Here is a 22,351-nt window from a genome sequence, read left to right as displayed (position 1 = left end):
AAACAAAGTGTTTTGTTAATTTTGTTAATAGCTGTTTGTATGTAATAATGTAATAATTTATGATGGTATGTATTTTGGCCGATAGACACATCATCAGAACAGTACAAAGGTTATTTACTAGATTACTGAGATTAATGAGAATAGAACGGTTCGATGATAGCAAATAATGACAACGGTTAAAAAATATTTATTCGGAGTGATGGGTAACCCGCGAAGTGATTTTCGAATACAGGATGGTGACGTAAAATTAAAAATAATTGACAATGAAAACTATATAATAATATAATGTATACTTTAAATGTCAATACCAACCGCGAATACTAAAATTTTCATTAAGTATATATAATCGTGAAAATATTATACTTTTTTAAATGTGAATAGAAATCGGAAAAATGATATTGATATAAAACAAAAAAGCTTTCGACCTCGTTTCTGGACTTTTAATTTTGTGTATAAATGCACCTCCTCGCCCAATGTTGTTGGTATTTAATTTAGCTCTCATAAAAAAGGTTGTTTATTAGTGATAATATTGAAAGACCTCAGTTTATATTAGATGTGGAATTTTAATAGTGAGAGATAGCTTTAAGATAAGATTGAATTTATATTCAGATTACTTGATTAAGATGATCTTCAAGCTGTTGTTATGATCCCATTTATTATTATTAATGTCGACTGACTTAATATAATCTCGAGATAGACATTATGGACAACATAGATGAATAATATATTATTATGTACGTGATATGTTTTCTTAATGATACCATTCTAAATAAAATATCACTCCACCACAGTTACAATTTATAATCTGTATTCCTATAATTTATGATAAATTATTATTTCCCATAAAATGATGTAAAACTTTGGAAATGTTTACGTAGAGGCAATTCAACTAAAGGAAATGTGTATAAATTATCATAATTTTACTAATTTTAACCGTAAATCATAGTTCTTAACCGTCCTTTATGGCTGAGGAAGCTACCCGAAAACATAGTCGTTTTCTGAGCGACTAAAACTCTCCGTCCCTCACGGTCATCTGTCTCTCTCAACGCAGAGCTAAGGCTGCTACCAGTAAGCTTTTTCACTTCATCTCACCAGCATGCCAAACACTCTTACTTTGCTTCGCCTTCCCTGGTGGCTGCCCAAAGCCATCAGTCTCTCCAGGTTATCTGGTCCGCTTCGAACAATATGAAAAAAAACCTGCAGAATGCGTCTCAGGTATTTCATGTCGAGAGCTATTACTTTATCTGGAGTCTCGGGATGATTGACTGGCTCGTCCTGTAGTCTATCCAATAAACACAAAGCATTCAGGGGCCAAAACTACATTTCGAAGGAAATAATTAGCATTCACCCCTTTACCTATTATTCTCAAAGTCAATGACTCGTCACCAATGTTCGTACAAGCATCATTTTTGTAACAATTAAAATTACTCGATAGTTCCATATAGTGGTAAGAAACGTCATCACATTTTAGCAATAAGTGTACTTTCTTAATTCGGCTTCACATCTGCCTTTTCTACTAATGGTGAATCTTAGATATCGAGTTTGTCTAGTATTTCTAGATTTTGGATTGTATTTTCTGCAGGAAGAAGGTTAGTCCGATTAATAACCATTGTTATAGGAATAAGACCAAGTTGGTCGTATTCCTATTAATAAGCAAGTCATTTCTTAACTCAGTGTAGCAGCTCTGTAAATTACCTTTCATAACAATTATAATAACGTATAGCTACTAATTTATTTGCTAAAATACACACTATTTTTAATAATAAATTGTTAAAAAGCTAATTAACACTGTATTTTGGTCTGGTTTATGATGCATGAAGTATGTCGACATTTTGATCTGGCCAATGAACTCTTCGATTAGTCGTGAAAGCATCAAACCCCAAATTATCAAACGAATGATAGTCCTTTTGGAACTGGCTGTCCTCGGCAAAGCTTCTGTATCTAGGGAAAATATCAAGGACTACCATAGTATTATAATTCATTCAATCAATATTTTAAACATACAAGTATAATGCTCACTGAATACGCAAATATATTTTCATGTTTATTTTTAGTATATGCAACATAAGTGTATAAATAACTATATTAATGCATATAACTGATAATTTAATTTATAGAAAAAACTGTCTTCTTTTTAATATGATGACTTAATACTGATGAATAATAATTTTAATATAAAATAAAATCTGAAAATAAATTGAATTGTTAGTTACCTTTTGACGACAATCAAACAACCAGCTAAAATCAAAATCTGCACTAGTAACCAGACAAACGTCACTGTTATAAACAGGGCTTCATGAATGCATATCATATTGTGATTGGTTTTTGGAACATCTGAAATAAATATTTATTTTTATGTTTGAATACAAGTAACCAAAAATAATATCAGAATAAAATAAATTTTATATTAAAAAATGTTATAAATTTAATAGGTACAATCAATTAAGTATAAGTAAAAATGTATCGACATCTTTCTGGAAAAGTAAAATTAATAATGAAACATTCTTTCAAAAAATCAATTTTCTATGGAATCCAAAAAATCCGAAAGTTACACATTTATTTGATAGTTGCATCGATAGTCCGTAGACGTAAAATAGGAAAAAAATCTTTTGACAGATTACATTAAAAAAAAATGTGTAACCACCATAAATGCAGTTATAATAATGTTGAACAGCCGTAATGACAACAGTATTTAATATATTTTTGAATCATTAATTATTTTTCAAGAAATGGTATATTTTAGAACAACTATTTTAGTATAAATACTTGAGGTTGTTAATTCCAAAGTCAGTAACCTCTATCCCACCATTTTGAGATAATCGCAAAAAACATTAAATGCATTTAAGTTTGCAAATAATAGGAAATTTTCTTTTTAGAAACATATTAGTTCATAATCAGAAAAAGCGAATAGCAAAATAAAATATTCAAAATGTCATCTTGTTTAAAATTTGTCGTGAAATACAAAAAAATGGCGGCTGATAAATATATATGTATATATACAAATTTAAATAACAAATGGAATTAATTCGATTTGATATTTTATGAATTATACGTTGGGAAAATGCATTATTTTAAAAATAAAAATAGAGGTTACCGACTTTGAAACTAATACGGTCACTTAGTTCATTATACCCAAGACCGATTTTATTCTAATGGATATTTTCAATATTGAAAAATCTAATTTTTAGTAGATACTTATCAATTTCGATGAAATCGGTTTAAGGATTAATATCATATTTGTGGAATTAAGTACTTATAAAATTATAATTAAAACATTTTGGAGTAATAAAATAATATGATAAAATAATTCACTTACCAATCCCGCCAACGAGTATCTTATCATTTTCTCCATAGATCAAACTGTCAGCTGTAAAAACATCATTAGAAGCCACAATGAGAGAAAGCTCAAGCGGAATTTTCTTATCCGCCCCACTACTAATTTCTTTACAGATTTCTCTGGCCCTGTTTCCTGTCTCACTGCTAGCCACAACGATGTTACCATTTCTGAGGGACTTCCCCTCGCCCAAGAGAAAAGTGTCTAGGAATGTTATACTGGCATTTTCGTAAGAGGCATCGAAACTCTCTTCTGGTAATTTTGATAAGTTTCGCTCTGGGGAATTGGGATCATCCGGTTTTTCCAGTGTAGTGTTTGCGCTTCTCGATTGTCTGGCTTGGCCACCACGTTGAGTATCACACGCTATCTGTTTGAACGAGAACGTGCTTTAGTGATATTATGCTATATTATGTTGTTATTATATATTACGTTCTCACTGTTATCTAAGTATAGTGGAAAGGCAAAGTTTATTTGTAATAATTAATTATGTTAGTCACTAATTTTTTTTTTTTGAACATATTTTCACAATTTTATTTTTGGTACCTACGAGAACGATTTCGTTGTTTTTAAATAAAATAGTAATTTAACAATATAATATTTATAATATTTTCATTGACTCAAACTGAATGTTTTAGTCGACGGAGAATGTATTTTTATCAAAAGTCATATAAATAGTAATGATCAAGAAATCGAGCAAGATCCCAATAGAAATGCAATGTAGATTTTATTATAATTTTATATTCAATACTAAATTTAATAATTAATTTGTAAATTGAGGGTTTATTGCATTTCTTATAAATTTTACTGATAATTTATATTTGAAAGTGATCAAGAAAGTAAAAAGTAAAAATACATCTATTTTTAAAAATTTAATAGACAAATTGACTTTTTAAATATTAATAGACAAATTTAATGACTTTAAAATATATTATATTTGAATTAAAATTCACTATTGATTCTTTAGAAAATATAAATGTGTGCAATTTGAAATCCTTTTAATTTATATTGTAACGATTTTTGGCCATGTGACCTTACCTAATATCTATCTATGCATGATATAAATGAAAATAATTTCATGTTATTCACATTTTTATCCGTTAAAAGAATAGATGTTTTTTCATTATAGCGTGGCTATGCACTCCCTATTAAAAATATATCAATTATATTAAGTTATGTTGGTACCCACAGTCAGTATTTGCAATGAAATTTGCTGTTTCGAATTTATTTCATGTTTTATAAACAAAACGTAAATAACATATTATTTTCTTTATTTGTACAGTTTTATTAAATTTACCAAGTATACTAGTGACATCTCGTGCCGATACGAACACGGCAAATTATTGATAAGCAACAACTAAAAAGAACTATAAATTCGAGCAATTGATAGCTAAAGTTTTAGCAAAGAAGTACCTAAGTATCTATCTTAAGAGACTTGAATTATATTTTATGATATTATAAGGAAAAAAAACAATAATTTTACAGCTTTGGTAAGAAAATAGAAATACATATTTTCTAGGTTAAATAGTAATAATATAAACGAATAAGTAAATCAATGAATTTTCCACAACTGTCATTTTTTTTACTTTGAAACAAAATTGTACGTACCTCTTAGGTAACGAAATCTGTGTGTAAGTACAAACACATAATTGAAAATTATCTCTTATTTTACCTAACTGTATTATTGAACTGGGTACTTTTTAACTTGATATTATATTTTAATTTTCATCGGAATATTCAGTTACTGTAGCTTTGAGCTTTAAACTATATAATATTATAACTGTACTAATAGAACATCGTATTTATTATCGGTTACACTTTTTTTAATCATAACATCATTTCGCATACAAAATACCTTTCAGACATAATTAGATCAAATTTTGGCAATGTTCAGACCTGCGTTGTAATTGATTATATATGACGTCATCATTACGTATCATTTCACAAATTAAAATAAGGTGAAATATCAATAATATATCTGTATCATCATCATCAGCTGGGGTCGATCTACCGCTGAATGGAGGCCTCTCCTAGCTCCCTCCACTTTTCTCGGTCCCTAGTTCATTGTTACCAGATACATCTACTGAGTTTTATGAGTTCGTTTATCTAGCAGAATTTAAGGCATCCCTGTAGGCGTTTAGTGTTCCTTGTAATACATATATAATATTATGTTATATCATTACGGAAATAAGCATTAGTTAAACGGTAATTAATATATGTGCTCGTATTAACTTTTATACACATATTGGCAGATGACAAAATATCTTAATTTATTGAATGAAACATTCATGAGCTTCTTTTAGCACACATTGCGCATAAGCATGTTGCGCTCTTGATGTGAGCAGAATTTTGAAACCCGTTTCATGTTCGTTACACCACGATAAACGTGCGATATTAAAAATTGGAGACATGACGAGTATTGTTTATTTTCAGTTTTCTCCGATGATGGATATATCACACCGTGGTGTAGCCTTAACGCACAAAGACGGCAAAACGCCCCCTTACATCAGGAACCGCCCGCTATTCGTGTACTGGCGTGATTCCCATTTATCATTCACAGAATGTGAGTTCGATAAATCGTTTAAACTCGTTTGTTCGTTCTTCATTGTGGCACGTTATCATGTTATCCCCGCTTGTATTCAGTATTCTAATCTTGTCTATGGTTTGTTTATTTACGAATCGATTACAGCGCTAACGCTACATTTTCTCCAAAGCAACCCTTTCTGGAAACTTTTAACCTACGCATACAAGTGTATCATTAAATTTTATCAACACAGATTATTATAAAAAATGGTGTGACTGAATTTTATAAAAATGAATACCTGGATAATGTCAAATTTAAAATATTTGGTATATAAAATGAATATAATATATTAAAATAACGATATGAAAAATAGTCGTATAGAATGTTTTAATAGTTATTGTTGTATTAATAATGCAATTCAAAGCTATAAATATCCCAATACTTAAACACATAATATTTTAAACTATGTAGGTAAATAATATATGAAAATTAGGAATAATTTAAGCATGGGTTTCCAACCTTTTTTGAGTCATGATCTCCTTTTGCAATTGCCAAATAACTAAATGGCCAAGTTGCAAGATGTTTTGGTACGTTGAAAAAGTACTTGAAAAATATTTTACATTTTAGATTATTACTACAAAACATCATCCCATTTTTTTCACGTAAATATTTTTACAGTTTTATTCACTTCTCTTGTCGTTATTTGTCTATTTGCCATTACACTTTTCTATTATATTTGGTATTACTTGCACATTAGCAAACACCGCATTTTGGTTTCACTTTACCGACTATTTTTTGCACCGGTAACACTTTATATTTATATTATTCGTTACACAAGATATAAGTAAATTATTTAAGAAGTTAACGACGTTCAACGGAAATGTTAAAATTGTATTTAGTTTCAAAATCTACTCAAGTCCAAAATTGTTAAATCTTGAAATATGCCCATATCCGCACAGCAAAATATGACGTCAGAAACAAAAATGGTCGTTTTATTTTTCATCCAAATAGTGAGAGAATAGTGATAGAATAAAACATCATTGTATGTAGAATAGGTACTACATTTGTTTTTAATATAACCTAATTACAAAAGATTTACTTTTAAAACCTATTCAAAAAAAAATATTGAGTTTTAAGTGCATTTTAAACACTACCTATATAACTTTTTCAAGGTTGCTTCTACATTAAAAACTCGATAGGATTAATGTTAATATTTATTTCTTCATTTCTTATATATTAATTATTAGGCTTATAAGTCTTGTCCTGTTTGTCAACAATTTATTTGGTGCGTGGATATAGAGCAAGTTTTGATCATAAGATGCAAATATGAGTTTTATCAGTGTTATAATATACTATGTTCTAGCACTGATGAAGCAGTTTTAGTAATGATGTAAAAGCAGAGGTGTACCTTAAACAAATTGTTGTAATGGTTCTTCACGAATGCTGGTTCTATTATGTTCGTGTATCATGTGGATTAGATTTCTTACAAAAATTCTCACTAAGTAAATCATATTCTTGCTTTATGGTTTCTTAAAAATTAGGACAAAAGGTGACTGTCGCCGTGCTTATACAATTCCCGTCGAAATAGAATACCTAAATTACTTCGAAGGTATTTTAGCCATGCCAAATTCTTCCACTTACCATTAGAATATAAAATTAAGGCATGTTGTGGGAAACGCAATGCAACATTAACGCTTGAAACACGAAAACACTCTTAGCTGGAGGAAATTTTGCGCCGGAAAAAAGTACAGAGAAAAGTCTCGTTGCTCTTACTTACGCTGAAAAATAGGTGGCTGCAAGAAGAAAATTTAACGTTGTAAAGAAGTAAAGCGAAGGTTGGATGCAACCGACTCCTAGTTATAATTACAAAAGTTTCAGTTTTAGCTTAGAGTTGCTGTCTGGAACGGAAGACGGGCCTTGTATTGCCGCGGCCCCCGGTTGACACAACAGGCGGAAGTTAATTCCTTGACAATTCACCGGTTCGCCAGCGAGCGCAGTTCTCGGCGTTATTTTAAAAGTAAAGTTTTTCCTAGCGAAATTATTTCACTACAACTTTGCGAAGCACCATTCAACACGCTACCTCATGCAGTTAAGGGTTTAGTATGAATCACTTTCATGTGCGAGCGGCCTTTTCGTGTCGCAGTCGCTGATTAAAAGTTATTATGAAGTAAAACCGAGTAAGTTTATGTATTTTTAGCTTTATGCATCACCTAAGTGAAAGTTCACTGCCTTCCTAATCACACTGTTAATAACCGTATTGTGCAAATAAGTATATCACTCATAGAGTATAATAATGCGTCACCCGAGAAACAACATACGCAGCTATGTTGTATATATTTTATTAAATATTAAGTGTTGATTATTATAATATCAATAACAAACGGCAGCAAATATGGTGTACTGTATTTGCTGACAATTAAACAATAAAGTAATGTATTACTTTTTGATATTCAGAGACTTTCGGCGCATAGTAGTAGACACTATAATTATATTATAATTAAATTAAACTTGAAAAAATTGGATGACAAATCCAATTATGATTCCCTTATATAATATAAGCAATATAATATAATCCCTACAGTAATATAAATGGGGTCTTAGTTAAGTGAAATTAAACTCACTATGTGGAATGTTGAATGCATAATTATTGTTAACATTCAAATTTTAAAGTAAAAACAAGTGAAGCATCTGAAAATAAAATGAAACTGAGGGTAGCCTTTATACATTAAACCAATAGACGTTGTGTCATAAGATGAAAGTTGATATCGTCTCTGTTCTGGCAGAACACACTAACTGGAGAATACTAGTTTTGAGTAATTTGACTTTGAAGTTGTTAAAATGTTTGAAATGGTCTATCATGTGAGTTTATTAAGTAACCGTAAAAAGGATAACTTTAAAATAAAGATTGTCTATTTATTAAGAAGGTTTCCAGACGGTAAAGTTTGAAATAAGGAACATCTTGGTATAACTAACTCAATGTGTCATTTTTTCGAATTAGTGTCTTCTGCCAGAACAGTAACGATATATTATAGGTACAACAAAAATCATTGATTATTGCAGATACATCATCATCATTGCCATTGGAATTAAAACCTAACGTGGGTATTAGCCACCTTCGGGAAATACTTACTCTCGTTTTCCGTAAGCTCGCTCTACCACCCTAGCCTCAAGAATGTTGTGTCTCTTTCTATACAATTAACCCTCCGTTGTTTATGTCTACATATCCTTCAATTTACTGCAGTATTTATGGAAAATGAGTCGCTTCAGTTTCAATACAAGTCTTTGCATCAATTGCATTTCATGTCTCATTCTTACTGATTATGTCATCGAGTCAACAATGACAGAAACGCTTTCAATAAATATCGTCTGACTCGATTTATTTTAAGAGTGCCTAGAAAAGAGATTCACTTGATGGAAATTGAGTTTTTAATCATGACGTCTGAATCAGTCATGTTGCATGCGCGCAAAAGCTGGTATACGACTGTTTCGCGGGCAGCCTCTGACTTACATTTCTCAAGTCAGTCGTACATGAACGATGCATGTACACTCTGCAGCTCTGTTGAGGAAGAGATTCTTTGGGAGTTGGGTGTCTTCTATCTTTGAGATATAACCTACCCAATAAAATCACCTCACTTTCTCGCGTGAAACGTAAGAGGATCGTCGTACAATGCATATTATAGTTTGTGTGTACCTTCTTTGTATACGGCTCCTCTATTACTGCTACTATTCTCATTATATTCCTTTCAAAGTTCTCTGTTTTCTCTCACCTTATTTGCAAACGCTATATCGTCATAAATAAGTATTAATAACTTGCTAATTATATTAGCGTATACCCACCATATCTTAAGATTGCCGCGTTTTTATTTAATTATAATGTACTCGTAATACGTAAGCAATTACTAGTAAAACTTAAAATAATGCGCCTATATAATATTATGTATGTTATTATATATTTATTATCTAAAATCAAATATAATTGTTAAAGTCCTCACCATTTGACATCTACCAGCGCAAAATCGCACCATCACGTTGAACCTCACGACATGGGAGTTGGGGAAACGAAAAGCTCTGAACCGCGACGCCAGACGAATACCTCCCCCATATAGCCTGCTACGAGATAGGCTGGGAAAGTCCACCTGACCCGTGGGACATCCTCGCCCATCCACCAACAGGACTGAGCTGTCACCGAGCTGGGAAGATGCGACGAGATGATATGCCTGTATATCCAGTTCACCTAAATAGAAATTGGAATATTACACTTTGTAAATAGATAACGCATAATTGAAAGTAATATTCTTAATTGCTTTTCTTAAGTTAAGTTAGTATATCCCATTTAATTTTATATGTATCGAAGTGTTTTTCATACTTCATAAATAATAATGCTTAATATGATATTTGGCACATCTTTCTACATCTTTATATTCATAATTATTATAAAATAACACACTTATTATAAAATAATATATTTCGAAAAATATTGAAATCGAACGGGACTGAACCTAGATTCATTAGATTCCAACCAATGTGCTTTATTGATTAAACTATAAATGCCTTTATTTTCGGCCATGTTCGCCCCTTAGGTGGGGCACATGTACACGTACACTACACGGCACCTCCAAGAATCCTTGTCGCTCACCAGTCTTCTTGCGGCAACACAGGTCATACCAACATCTCGCAGCTCCGCCGTATACACTACATTATATCATATAGTATTAAGCGGCCTTTCAGGACGCCAGAATTCGTTTGGACCAAAGAGCAGTCAAGCCAAGTTGAAGTTTTCTTCTGGCAACAGCAGCACGTTGCCGAACCATCCAAAGTAGCCTTTTCACTGTAAGCGTGATGAGAGGCTGCTTGGTTCAGTTTCTCATCCCCTCGTTAGTCCTAAAGTCATACGCACACCTAATATCTATCGAAAACATCATTCTGTTCTCTAGGCTCAGTATACGGTTTGTCTAAGTCTTCGTGAGGTGCCATGATTCCTTCCATACAGCATCACCATCAGAATAAAAGCGTCCAATAGGGGGCATTTGGTTTGGTGTGCATCATACATAATTGTTCCAAAATGTAATACTTAAAACCTATGTGCCCGGAGTGTTGCGTCAATGTTGTTATTTTTAATACATATGATTGTGAAAAAACTGGTGACATAGATATAAGAAGATAGGTTAATAAACCATTTCTTTCATTATGTATGTAACATGTCTTATGAGATATGTTTATAGATGTTTTAGAACCTTCCATTACGAATAACAGTAATATTTTTTTATTACATATTAAATAGCTGAAAATATAAATTTTTATTACAAAACCTAAAATCATCATTGAATTGATTTGATCAGAAATTCCACATTTTAATACAACTTTATACAAGACAAAATATACTATTTCATCTGTGCACTAAAATATAATAATCGACATAAGAAAAAAATGTTAAAAAAATAGTATAGATAACAAAATAGTAGGTAATTAAAATAATTACTTACATAAGCGATAGAACTGCAGTACTTACAAAGTTTTCATTCGTAATATTTAATTGTATGAAGCGTTAAAAATCCGAACACGTTTCGATATACTCACCATTTTCATAGAAAATCTAATAAAATCATTTCAAACTCCTTTCAACAGTTATTTTATTTTAATTTACATAAACTATAAAATAAATTAAGAAAATTTTATTTGTTATTTGAAGTATTTACTTGATGCATAGTGTACGTACGTCAAATTAATGTTCTGTTGTCACAATATCTTAGAAAAAGAGAAGATATTATTGGATAAGTTTTTTTTTAAATTCTTAGTAAATATACCTACTATCGGCACCACTTGTGTAAATAAATTAATTACTAATTGAAAATGTGCTATAAATATTCACGATAAATATGAATTTTAAATGATATTTATTTATAAATTGAACACAAGCGTTTGTTTTTTTAATCCTAAAAGTAATGGCATACCCTTTATTGTAATTAATTAATTAATCCAGTTGGATAATATATTTATTTTAATATACTTTGGCTGGTCGATGCAACAGGCCTAATAATATTTTTTTTAATATTTCACGTTCAATATAAACATGTTATAATCATGGATGATTTCGAAAATTCTAAGAAATATACTTATTAGACAACATCCTAGAAGATGGACCAGGTGGGATTCGAACTCATATCATTCGGTGTCCAGACAAATATTCTTAAACTTTAAGCTATCGATATGTCTATGACATATGCGTATTATTATTAATAAGTACGCTATCTGATATTTCAAAATCCAAAATTTAGGATAGTCTCAAAGGCAGCTATAAATCAAATTAGCAATATCATTTTCTTGATTTAATTTACAAAAGTTCATATCCTTTCTTTGGTGTAAGTTACGTATGCTTTATAATAATATGAAATTGTTACATCTTAATAGTATGAATATTTAGAAATAAATAAAAAAAAATAAGTATGTAATAAATTTATAAACTTTGTGTGATTTTTTTAGAATTCTAGAATCTCTAGATTTCCCTAGAACAATCTTGGAACTAGTATATTTCAAACAACCATCTTTTGCTTTCTGGGCGAGACTTCTTACCACTGCATGCATAATACATTTTCTACACTGTCTGGAGGATTATGGAGAGATCTCAGTAGTATTTGTGGACTACAAGAGATAAAATGTTTAATAAATAATTTCATTATTTTTATGTCTCGGTACCAATTTGCTGTATTTCACGCTACGAATCATAGATGTTTTCAATAATGACAGTTAAAATGAACCACAGAAAATATATAATCGAACCCAGTGAGACCAGGACATATGTACCTGAGGTAATAGGTTCAGCTTCTATTCTCAACTCAATAGTTTCTCCAAGAGCTACTGCTCCTCCGGTAACCAGGTTTGTTTGTTCTTGTCCATCCGGTTCATTGATGATATACATCTTCACTCTTGGAAGACTAACTGATCCAGTTGTATTAATAATTGAAGATGCAGGGATGGGGTAAGACCCGTCAAAATATCCGTTATTAGTATGTGTTACACTAAAAAATTAAGAAATAATATTTTTTAATATTTTCCCAATAGGTTTTATAAAAATGGAAACTACAATTATTGGAATATTATTTAATTAGATTTGTGACCGTACCGAAGCCCAGTTTGATAGGTATAAGAAAGATTTTAAATTAAATATATATTGTTAACTTTCTTGAAAATCGATGTGTTTAAACAAAAATAAAGATAATAATCAATACGTAGCAAAAAATAATTTAAAAAATGTTAAAAAAAGATTTACAATTTAAAAAACATCATATAATTTGTGCGTTCAATGAAAACTTGATTTAATTAGTAAGTACATAACTACATATTGTTTTATAATAATTTTTATTCAATATGATATTATTACTAAATTATTGTATTTAACTATTTATATTGAATCGAACATTGGCACGGTAACAATTTCAAAGTTTAAATCGACCTTATTAAAAAAGGCTTAAATTTATAAACATTTCTGTTTTCTAGAAATATTGATGTTTTTTTTTCAAATAAAAAATCGTTAAAAATAAAAAAAATATGTACATTTTATACGTTTTTTTTAGATTATTTTTAATGAAAGTTATCAGTCACCCATGATTAGATTTTCATATTATGTTTATTGTATTGTTTCATCAAATATAAATTTATTAAAGTAGAAAAATAATTTCATCTAATTTATCAATTATTAACATTATACAATATTATTTAACAATATATTTATTTATGCATTCTAACCATTTAATCATAATAATGTACCTACATACTTAAAATAATCATGCATTTACATCCGCATACATTATTACTAGATGGTTATTTATCATAATATTAGACATATGCTCAAGATATTTGCAAAGTTTGTCGAAGTGTAAAGTGAGTTATACAATCAAGTAGGTAGACACTTACCTGTCATTTCCTACATTAATGGCGGCGCCCAAACTCAAGTTGTAGGCGGGGGCGGCCACACAGCCTACTCTGACGAATCTATCACCCTGCGCCTGGATAATGGGATTGTTTTGCACTACCAATAATGTGTACATCAAAGTTCTGAAACAAGGTAAATACTTCATGTCTATTAAGTACGATATTATTAACGACATCAGTTTTGTTTGAGCATACTAAAACTATTATAGTAATGAGGAAATGTAATGAAGGTAAGTAATTACTCACATAAATAAATTTATAACATATTACTGGTATCTAATTTTTAGAAATTATTATATTTTTAACAAAGGTGGAAAAAAGAAATATGTATACACATGGAGGGGTAGTTTCTCTATTTTGAAAAATTCTCACTGCGCGTAATATAAGAAATCCCACTGTTTTAGAAAATAACGATTAATAAATCACAATCACTGCTGACCTTTTAATTACCTCATTTAAATATCACGTTAATTATATCTAATGGCCAAGTGCTCCAAACGCGCCAGTCGCGGTGTTAGCACTAAATGAGTTAACATGATTAAAAAAATATTGCGGATGAAAAAAGATTATGTAGCTAAAAATCATTAAAAATCTGATATGACCAACAATGAGTTATGAGTGACACAATTACCTGGGCACATTACATAATTATACTTTAGATTAATTTAGATAGGGAACCTACTAGAAGTTTTTATAAAGACTAAAAAATGTTAATAAAATAATACCCACTGATTATAATACGAGTATTACCACAATCACAATAAGGTTGGTCAGGTTGACACGTATAATTAGGGCAATCAAAACAAGCAAATGTGAAACTTTGCTTTGAAAGAAACGATAAATAATAGCTTGACTAAAAAAAACATTGCATTTCTCGATTAACCCACTTTACTTCCCATGCCCAGAAATATTGTCTACGAAATGGCAACATTAACAGAATGAGGGGTAAATTCTCGAACAATGAAACATCCTTAACTTGTTCTGGCCGCCTTCTCCACCGTCGGCCAAAGCGTAGGCCTGGTTGACGCCGCATTTTCCGCCCTGGAAGGGCACTACAAGTGTCGTGGGGTGGAATTTTCCCGCCCCGGCCGCAGCACACGTGTCTGAGTACCCGCTCACGTACAGCCTTCCGCGGAACTCCGATCGGGGGTGATACGTCACAGTCATATCGGACGGGGTGCACTCCACGCTAACTGTCATTTAAAAAGAAAAAAAATGTTGGAAGCTAATTTTACAGTCGTATACATAAATATGCACACGTCTAACTGCTACATATTTATATAATATACCTATCAAGAGTATTGTTTTAACTAACAAAATAGGAATAACAGTAATGTGAAAAATTTCGAAGTTAGACATAATGGCAATTTGCGTAAGCCAAATATTATAGTATCATGTCATCACGTCTATGGCAAAACGTCTGAACAGAAAAGTATACAATTGAGTTTTCATATTATCGAATTTGTATTTTATATCAGGATAGAAGGCGAAAACGTGTATATTATAACAACGTATAAAATATTTACTGAATTTCAACTTTTATTTCATAATTATTACTATTAATGTTTTTACGGTAAAAATAATAGTTTTATCAAGAATTTTCATAGCGAAAATACTTATGAAAGGTTTTGTCGTGGACGCGACTATATCTAAGTATACGACAAAAAAAATATTCAAATTATTATACTTACGTGTATGAAAGCCTATTGTAACGTAAAAACAAAATATGCCTATTTATTGTATCCAAATCAAAAAATAAAATTTTCGGAACACTCTATTAACTCTATTAAAGACCATTAATGTTAATGTTCGCTGTGTGTGAAACGGAATCAATCGACCTTCTGATACACTGAATATAAGGTAAAGGTATTTTATTTTTTATTATTAATTATTTCATATGTAATATTGTAAAATGGCAACAATATTCTAAAACTTTTCTATAAAAATCGAATCGCATGATTTTTTCCTACGTCAATTTATTATGATTCTGCCTAAAAGTTATTCAAAATTTTCAACAATTTACACGAGAAATAGCGTGTTTTGTAATAAAAATATATCTACTGGCTGTATCGTTCGTTACCAATCGCCAAAAGTTGTATGCGGTGGCACGAAAAGCAACAGTGTAGCAATCACATTATTCAATGTAAAAGTATGACGATGTTTCGTTACACGGGCTCCCGTTTCATCCATATTTCATAACTGGGCCATTTATTCAAGTGCTTAACAGAACACTTGAATTATAATGGCCCGCCGTTATTTGGATTCTAAGAATAAAGGTAGGGAAATATTTATATAGTTGTTTCTCATAATAATATTGCCTAAACTTGCCGCTTGATATGCAAAACAGTTGGCCGCTGTACCAGAGTAATTAAAATTTGAGACACCCATTTATTATTGTCTGATAACGAGTTTTAAGATTCTTTAAATTGAAATGTTTGCATAATATCTTAAACGATTCCTTTCATTAAATGCCTTTTGTGGACAAGACATATTGCGGTCGTAAATATCCACAATTACTCAAATAAATAATAATAACAGATATTTCAAATCATACTTAATCATTAATTTAGCATTAAAAGCTTTTAGTTAATAGAATAATTTCTCATGCCAAATAAATACTTCAAAAGCATTCAAATACATTAATTTTATACTTCAGTTGACTGTACAGATTCAAATAGAAAAACATAAACTTTAAATAATAACTTAGGTACTTTCATAACCATACCCATAACATTTTGTTATGTTAGAAATCACTTAACAACCACTAAAATATTATTACCTACTGTTGATCTCTCTGTTGTAAAACTATTTATCATGTAGGTACATATTAAAAACATCCGTTAGAATATAAATGGTCTTGGATATTATAATAATTGTGAAAAGGTACCAAAGAAATTAAATTATAACTAAACATTTTGTGTGTGTTTGCTATTTCTAATAACCAATAAGATATTTGAAAGAAATCTAATTTCCTAATTAAGTAGCCATTGAACATTAATAATAAGATATTTTTTGTCTGATCCAGAACAAGATACATATATCTACAAACATATTATACAAATGTATTTGAACATTTTTGTTCCAACATAAATATTCGTGCAATATAATTTGTTTAACACTAACGCACGTCCATACTCACAAAAATTGCTATCAAATTAACTGTAGTTAACTTTTTACGAGATTACGACTCACTACTTCTGATGAAATACTATTTTTTTCCCCCAAACATGCCCACGCTTACTTGTATTTAGCACATGTTTTCCACTCGCTGTGTCATATTGTGAACATCCTGAATTAACAATTTGTGAAGTACTCAATGTGTCTTTTTTAAATAAATGAATATTTATACCTACTATCAAAAAAATTCAAATATTAAAACAGTTTTTATACAATGTTCATTTGGTCATGTAGTTGAATCTTGGTCTCTACCGAGCATTACACAAAACTATGAAGTCATTAAATAGGTAATTAATAATAATAAATACAGTGGTACAAATATTTAAACACTTACTGACAACGGATGATTCCTAAAATGGATCTTGCAAACAAAAAGTAAATAGTGACAGATGCGTAGTAAACATTTTTTACCTAAGTGAATACAATAAATGAACGAAATTACTAGTAGGAACTTGCCAAGTTTGTGTTATTTCTGTGTACCTAATCTACAATCAATATGAAAGTTTAATACATAATACCATTAATGTAATAAAATAACATAACATAAGTATTATTACCTATAAAATAAGTAATTAGGCAATAAATAATCAAAGTTACTTTACTTACTATTCAGGCATATAACTCTTCTGTAGTAAATGGCTCCGGATTTTTTTGTTAAAAGCCATGACCCATGTGTGAGTGTGTCTTCACTGTGTAGCAGACATGTCCTTATATTGGGACTATAGTAAGTTACGTAGAATTGATTTCTGTTTATTTCAGTCGGCATTGTAGTGAAACCCCTACAATTAAACTGGTTTTCTCTTTCGCATCTTACTTTGCACTGTAAATATTAAAAAGTGAAAACAAAAATTACAATAATTTTAATAATAATATTGTATTATATTATAATGTGTTTGCTACATTATATCAATAACAGAAATAAAACAAAGACATCGGATGTCATCATTCAAAAAACAGAATAAAACAAATAAAATTTTATTTAAAATTAGTGAAGCCTGTTCATGAATTTTAAAAACCGATCCTCTGTTACGTTTGCCGATTAAAACAGTTGAATAATATTATCCATTGGTCATTTATTTATGAGAAGATGATGGATAATAATAATACTTATAGTATTAGACACGGTAGATTAAATTTCAGTAGAAACATCTTTGCATTAATATTCTATGAAATCAATCAACCGTCTCCTATCGCTTTAGGATATTTCAACTGGAAGAGGTTATATAGATTATTTTAATTGTATCTAAAAACCGCGAATATTGGAACTTAAATAAACCTTGAATAGAAATACTGTTCAGTCGATATATATTATTGATAATAAATTTCCATAGTGTTTTATATTACTACTTGTACAATATATTAAATTAATTTATAGGTAACGAATAAAACAAATGATTAAATAAATTACCTAGTTAACGCTTCTGTTGTTAGTTTAGTCTCAGAAAGTTTCACAACAAGAAAGATCCTTTTGAAAAAAATGGAAATATTTCTTTATATTTTTTTTTGTATTCAATGTTAACTGATGAATCATAACACTTATCATTCACCCTTAAGTATGAACAGAATAACAGAGTAGAATATTGTGAGAATAGTTTAAAGGGTAGTGAAAGAATATTAAATTTGAATGTCTAGGAATAGAACCGTTATGCTAGCTAGGTGCAACAAAAAACCGTAAAATGTAGCACTTTATGTCAATATTTTAGGGGTGGTTTGGACATGATTGTTTATAAAGCAACCCCAAGGCCGCTTTCAGAGGAAATGGGAGGATAACGTCAAGAGACATGCAGAGAAGTGAGTGTGACAGACTGGAAGGAGAGTGCTCGGGATAGAGATTCATAGAAGATGGCTGTGCAGTGGGCTATCGATCCAAATGGCTTGTAGCGCCAGCTTGTGTCGTATGCCTATTCAAGGTGTCCAGTTCTCTTAATTAGCCTCGACACCCCCATCCAAAAATATTCTCATGTCCATCAATCTTTCATAGATGCATGCACCGTAAATAAATGTTCAAACCATTGCAGAAATATGCACAGAGATTGCTACTACTTGCCTAAAATTTTCGGTTACATCTATACATAGAGGTGGTAATTTGCGGCGCGCCATAATAAAGATATATATTCATATATAAATAACTTGAAATATAATGGACCAGTCACGCTAGCCATTAATAAGGTAAGCTTAGTCAAAATAATCTACTCTAAAGCTGCAACGCTGAATTGTTCAAGATGGAGAAAGTTTCTGAAGAAGGCCAAGATTTATCAAGGGTTGTAGAGCCAAATGTAAAAAAATCAGATAGGAAATTGGAGTATAATATATATGTATTTTAATTTTGTTATGATTTAAACATAATAATATATTATTAAGATTTACTTACTTCTGTGGTAGTTATGCCGTTTATAAGCACGTCATAATGCTTTAGTGTTTGGTTATAATACTCCTCATATGAACATCGATCGATTTGCTTTGGAACTGAAAACACAATTTAACACTAATGCAACAGTTAGGTAACTATTGACATCAATATGTCACGTTATTTTTATAAAATTTAAGTCTTATCTTAATTAATGTAGTTTACGTTTAATTCTTGTATATCTAATAGGTATTTTACAAGACAAACTAAGCAACATTATCTTACATATTATATTTGTCTTGATTTATCTGTATGCTTGATTTATACGCATGAGAGAAAATATAATATGTAAATATGTAGAAGAGAGCAAGACATAGAGAAGGCGTTCGTATTGATTAGAGTAAGGTGAAACAAAGATACACGTAAATACAAATTCTATATTTTAAAAATAAACTAACACGAAAATAAATAAATCGTTTATTTTAACCGGGTCGTGAAAGAAAACAAATTATTTGGATATTCTCATAATAATAATTTTTATTGCAAAACTCGGTTATTCCAAATTATTATTTTAAGGTTATTAACACTGCCTACTGGTATTTTTTTCTAGTTTATTAAAATTGCCATTTTTACTGATCCTTTTTTATACATGGTATAGAAAAATCACGAATACAATGATTTCGATTAATGTGTAACAGAAAGTATGACAGCTAGTTTGTTAAGTGAATAACGAAAATACGCCACTGGATGGGGTTGAATTGCCAACCTTTTGATACAAAGTCGACCCCATCCACATCCCAGGCTAAGATCGGCAAAAATACCTCTTGTTATACTTCGTTAAGTATTATTTAACACGAATACTTAAAACAAAGAAATAACGCCCCGAGTTGTTTTAGACTTTAGAAGTTTTTTCAATAACATCAACAAATAAACTATTGAAATTTACTCAAATAAGGTAATATTAAAATTTAATCGACACACATTTTCCAAGAAAAGTTCAATCAAACACACAAAGAAAATAAACCCAATTATTAAAACTAAATTATACAATTAGGTACCTTGTTTTCTAGAAATGATTAAAATAAATGCGCTTAAAATAGTATATTGAATGACTTCATTGTTGTTCTATGGAAATTTATTTTCAGTAGATAATGAGCTTATGAATTACTGTGTTACTCAAAATAAAAATGAATAAGTACCTTACTTATTTTTTAGTAATAAGAGTAGATAAGTTACAGTAAACTTGCTATTAAAATTTAATAAGTATTTATTTTAAGTATGTAGGTACCAGTGGCGAAGACTCCATACTAGGCGATTATTTAAAGCCTACCTTCTTAAGAAAAATATTTTTTAATTGCATATTGACATATTTATATACTTAATCACTTCATTATTTTATGTTATATAAAAATAATTTATTTTGCCAACGAGATCGCATATGTAGGAATGTATTACAGTATTACACAGTTTACAAAACAACTGCAAAGGTATTAAAAAAACCACAGCGCGCCGCGCCGTAAATTAAATAATAAATGCCGCGATTTCTCGACGTAAATAAATTTCCAATTATGTTTGGAATAATTCTGAATTTTTTTTGTATGGACTTTACGTCTCGTAACCTCAGGAAGTCTGCTGATTTGTACGAAATGAGGCAAGCTCCTTTCGCAGAGCCTAAAACATTCGCGCATAATATTGTTGTCACGACTGTGCACTTTGTCCAAAATCATTAATAATTAGATAATTAAAAAAATAATTTCAACGGCATTTAATCGAATATTAATAAATAAGTAAGTATAGATTGTTTTTAAAAATAAAAATAAATTTTATCTAATGATTTTTGATGGGTATACATGTTTTGAAAAATACGTAATTTAAACACATCGCTCATTTTTATGTCGTCAATGAGTTTTTGAAGTTTCATTGAATTAGTGTGTCGTTATCATTTATTAGTGTGTGCCTATTCATTAGTAGTAAATATCGTACTATTCTCGTAAGTATACCTGACAAGTGTGCTCTTTTTATCATATCTCCACAGCCTACCTCTTTCCAAAAGTCACCCTTCGCCACTGGTAGGTACTAAGTCTTTTTTTTGTTATTTCAAACGAAAGCGATGAAGAATATTTACTCACGATCTTCAATGCATTGATTTTCCTTATAATACGAATCCTCATTCGCCGCCCTGAACGATTCGGGTTGTGTGAATTTATTTTCATGACTCAGTACACACTTGCCCCTAACACTCAAATTATTTCCTATTTTGTTAGCCTCTACGCCGTAGCTCCGTAGAGGCAAAAAGTGCGCCGATCTGCTTCCGTTCGCAGCATCCGGAAAGGGTTGTGTTAAAAAGCGGGAGCATTGGTCTCCGGTTATATTATCAATTATTCTCACATCTGAGCCATCCGATATCAAACGAAACCCCACTGAGCTTTCGGTCGTCCAAAGTTTCGATTGGCAAGATACCGGAACTGTAAAATTAAATATTTATACTCACACAATTTTATATATAATTCAGCATACTATTTTCACTCTGAATACCTTAATACCTAAGTTTTTAAATTGTTAAACAAATACTAGAGATAACTATATATTTTAAAATCACATATTAATCATTTTCTTGCTATGCCATAATAAAGGCTGGGAATTATCAAACTTTTGAAATGATCAAATGTACTGGCAGTTATTGGGTGACGCTGTGAATTTATTCAATATGACTGAGCTACATACATTATCAGCTTTGGGTTTTATAACTAAATGAATTTTGGTAGGCGGTTAATGACATAGTATGTCAACCGTGAACTGCCAATATCTTCTAACTAGCTTTTTTATATGACAGTGATTTAATGTAGTTTTGTAACTATTTTTAAAATGCAATATATTAAAAAATATTATATATCTATCACTTATCCAAATATTTAAAAAAACTAATAAAGACATTTCCCAAGCACCAAGAATACTTAAGGCAAAACAAGATTTTTTCTTTGTCCTGTAAAATTAAATGACTTATAAATATGAAATTAAGAAAACATGGTTATTTACGGGCGAT

General features: G+C 30.3%; 1 protein-coding gene across 6 annotated transcripts in view; it reads right to left on the bottom strand.

Annotated features, from left to right (window-relative positions):
* Positions 1 to 1,718: 1,718 nt before the first annotated feature.
* LOC147078441 (uncharacterized) overlaps positions 1,719 to 22,351 on the bottom strand; it is a 39,799-nt gene continuing 19,166 nt past the window's right edge. For 4 of the 6 annotated variants that reach the window (XM_085959645.1, XM_085959654.1, XM_085959661.1 and 1 more), the window contains 10 exons: positions 21,438 to 21,773; positions 19,333 to 19,427; positions 17,568 to 17,781; positions 14,761 to 14,977; positions 13,767 to 13,907; positions 12,657 to 12,871; positions 9,848 to 10,089; positions 3,317 to 3,701; positions 2,214 to 2,334; positions 1,719 to 1,941 (listed from right to left, as the gene is read on the bottom strand). In XM_085959645.1, coding sequence (XP_085815771.1) covers positions 1,806 to 1,941; positions 2,214 to 2,334; positions 3,317 to 3,701; positions 9,848 to 10,089; positions 12,657 to 12,871; positions 13,767 to 13,907; positions 14,761 to 14,977; positions 17,568 to 17,781; positions 19,333 to 19,427; positions 21,438 to 21,773 — 2,102 coding nt within the window. In that variant the 3' untranslated portion in view covers positions 1,719 to 1,805. Of the gene's footprint in view, positions 1,961 to 2,213; positions 2,335 to 3,316; positions 3,702 to 9,847; positions 10,090 to 12,656; positions 12,872 to 13,766; positions 13,908 to 14,760; positions 14,978 to 17,567; positions 17,782 to 19,332; positions 19,428 to 21,437; positions 21,774 to 22,351 lie in introns of all 6 variants that reach the window. The other 2 variants (XM_085959673.1, XM_085959681.1) reach the window with 1 other exon arrangement.

The sequence above is a fragment of the Rhyacophila brunnea genome, unplaced genomic scaffold (assembly GCF_057557595.1).
Source record: "Rhyacophila brunnea isolate RB1 unplaced genomic scaffold, BYU_Rbru_1.0 scaffold_11, whole genome shotgun sequence".
Lineage (NCBI taxonomy): Eukaryota > Metazoa > Arthropoda > Insecta > Trichoptera > Rhyacophilidae > Rhyacophila > Rhyacophila brunnea.
The sequence above is the reverse complement of the archived record's forward strand: the minus strand, read 5'-3'. Positions and strand labels throughout refer to the sequence as shown.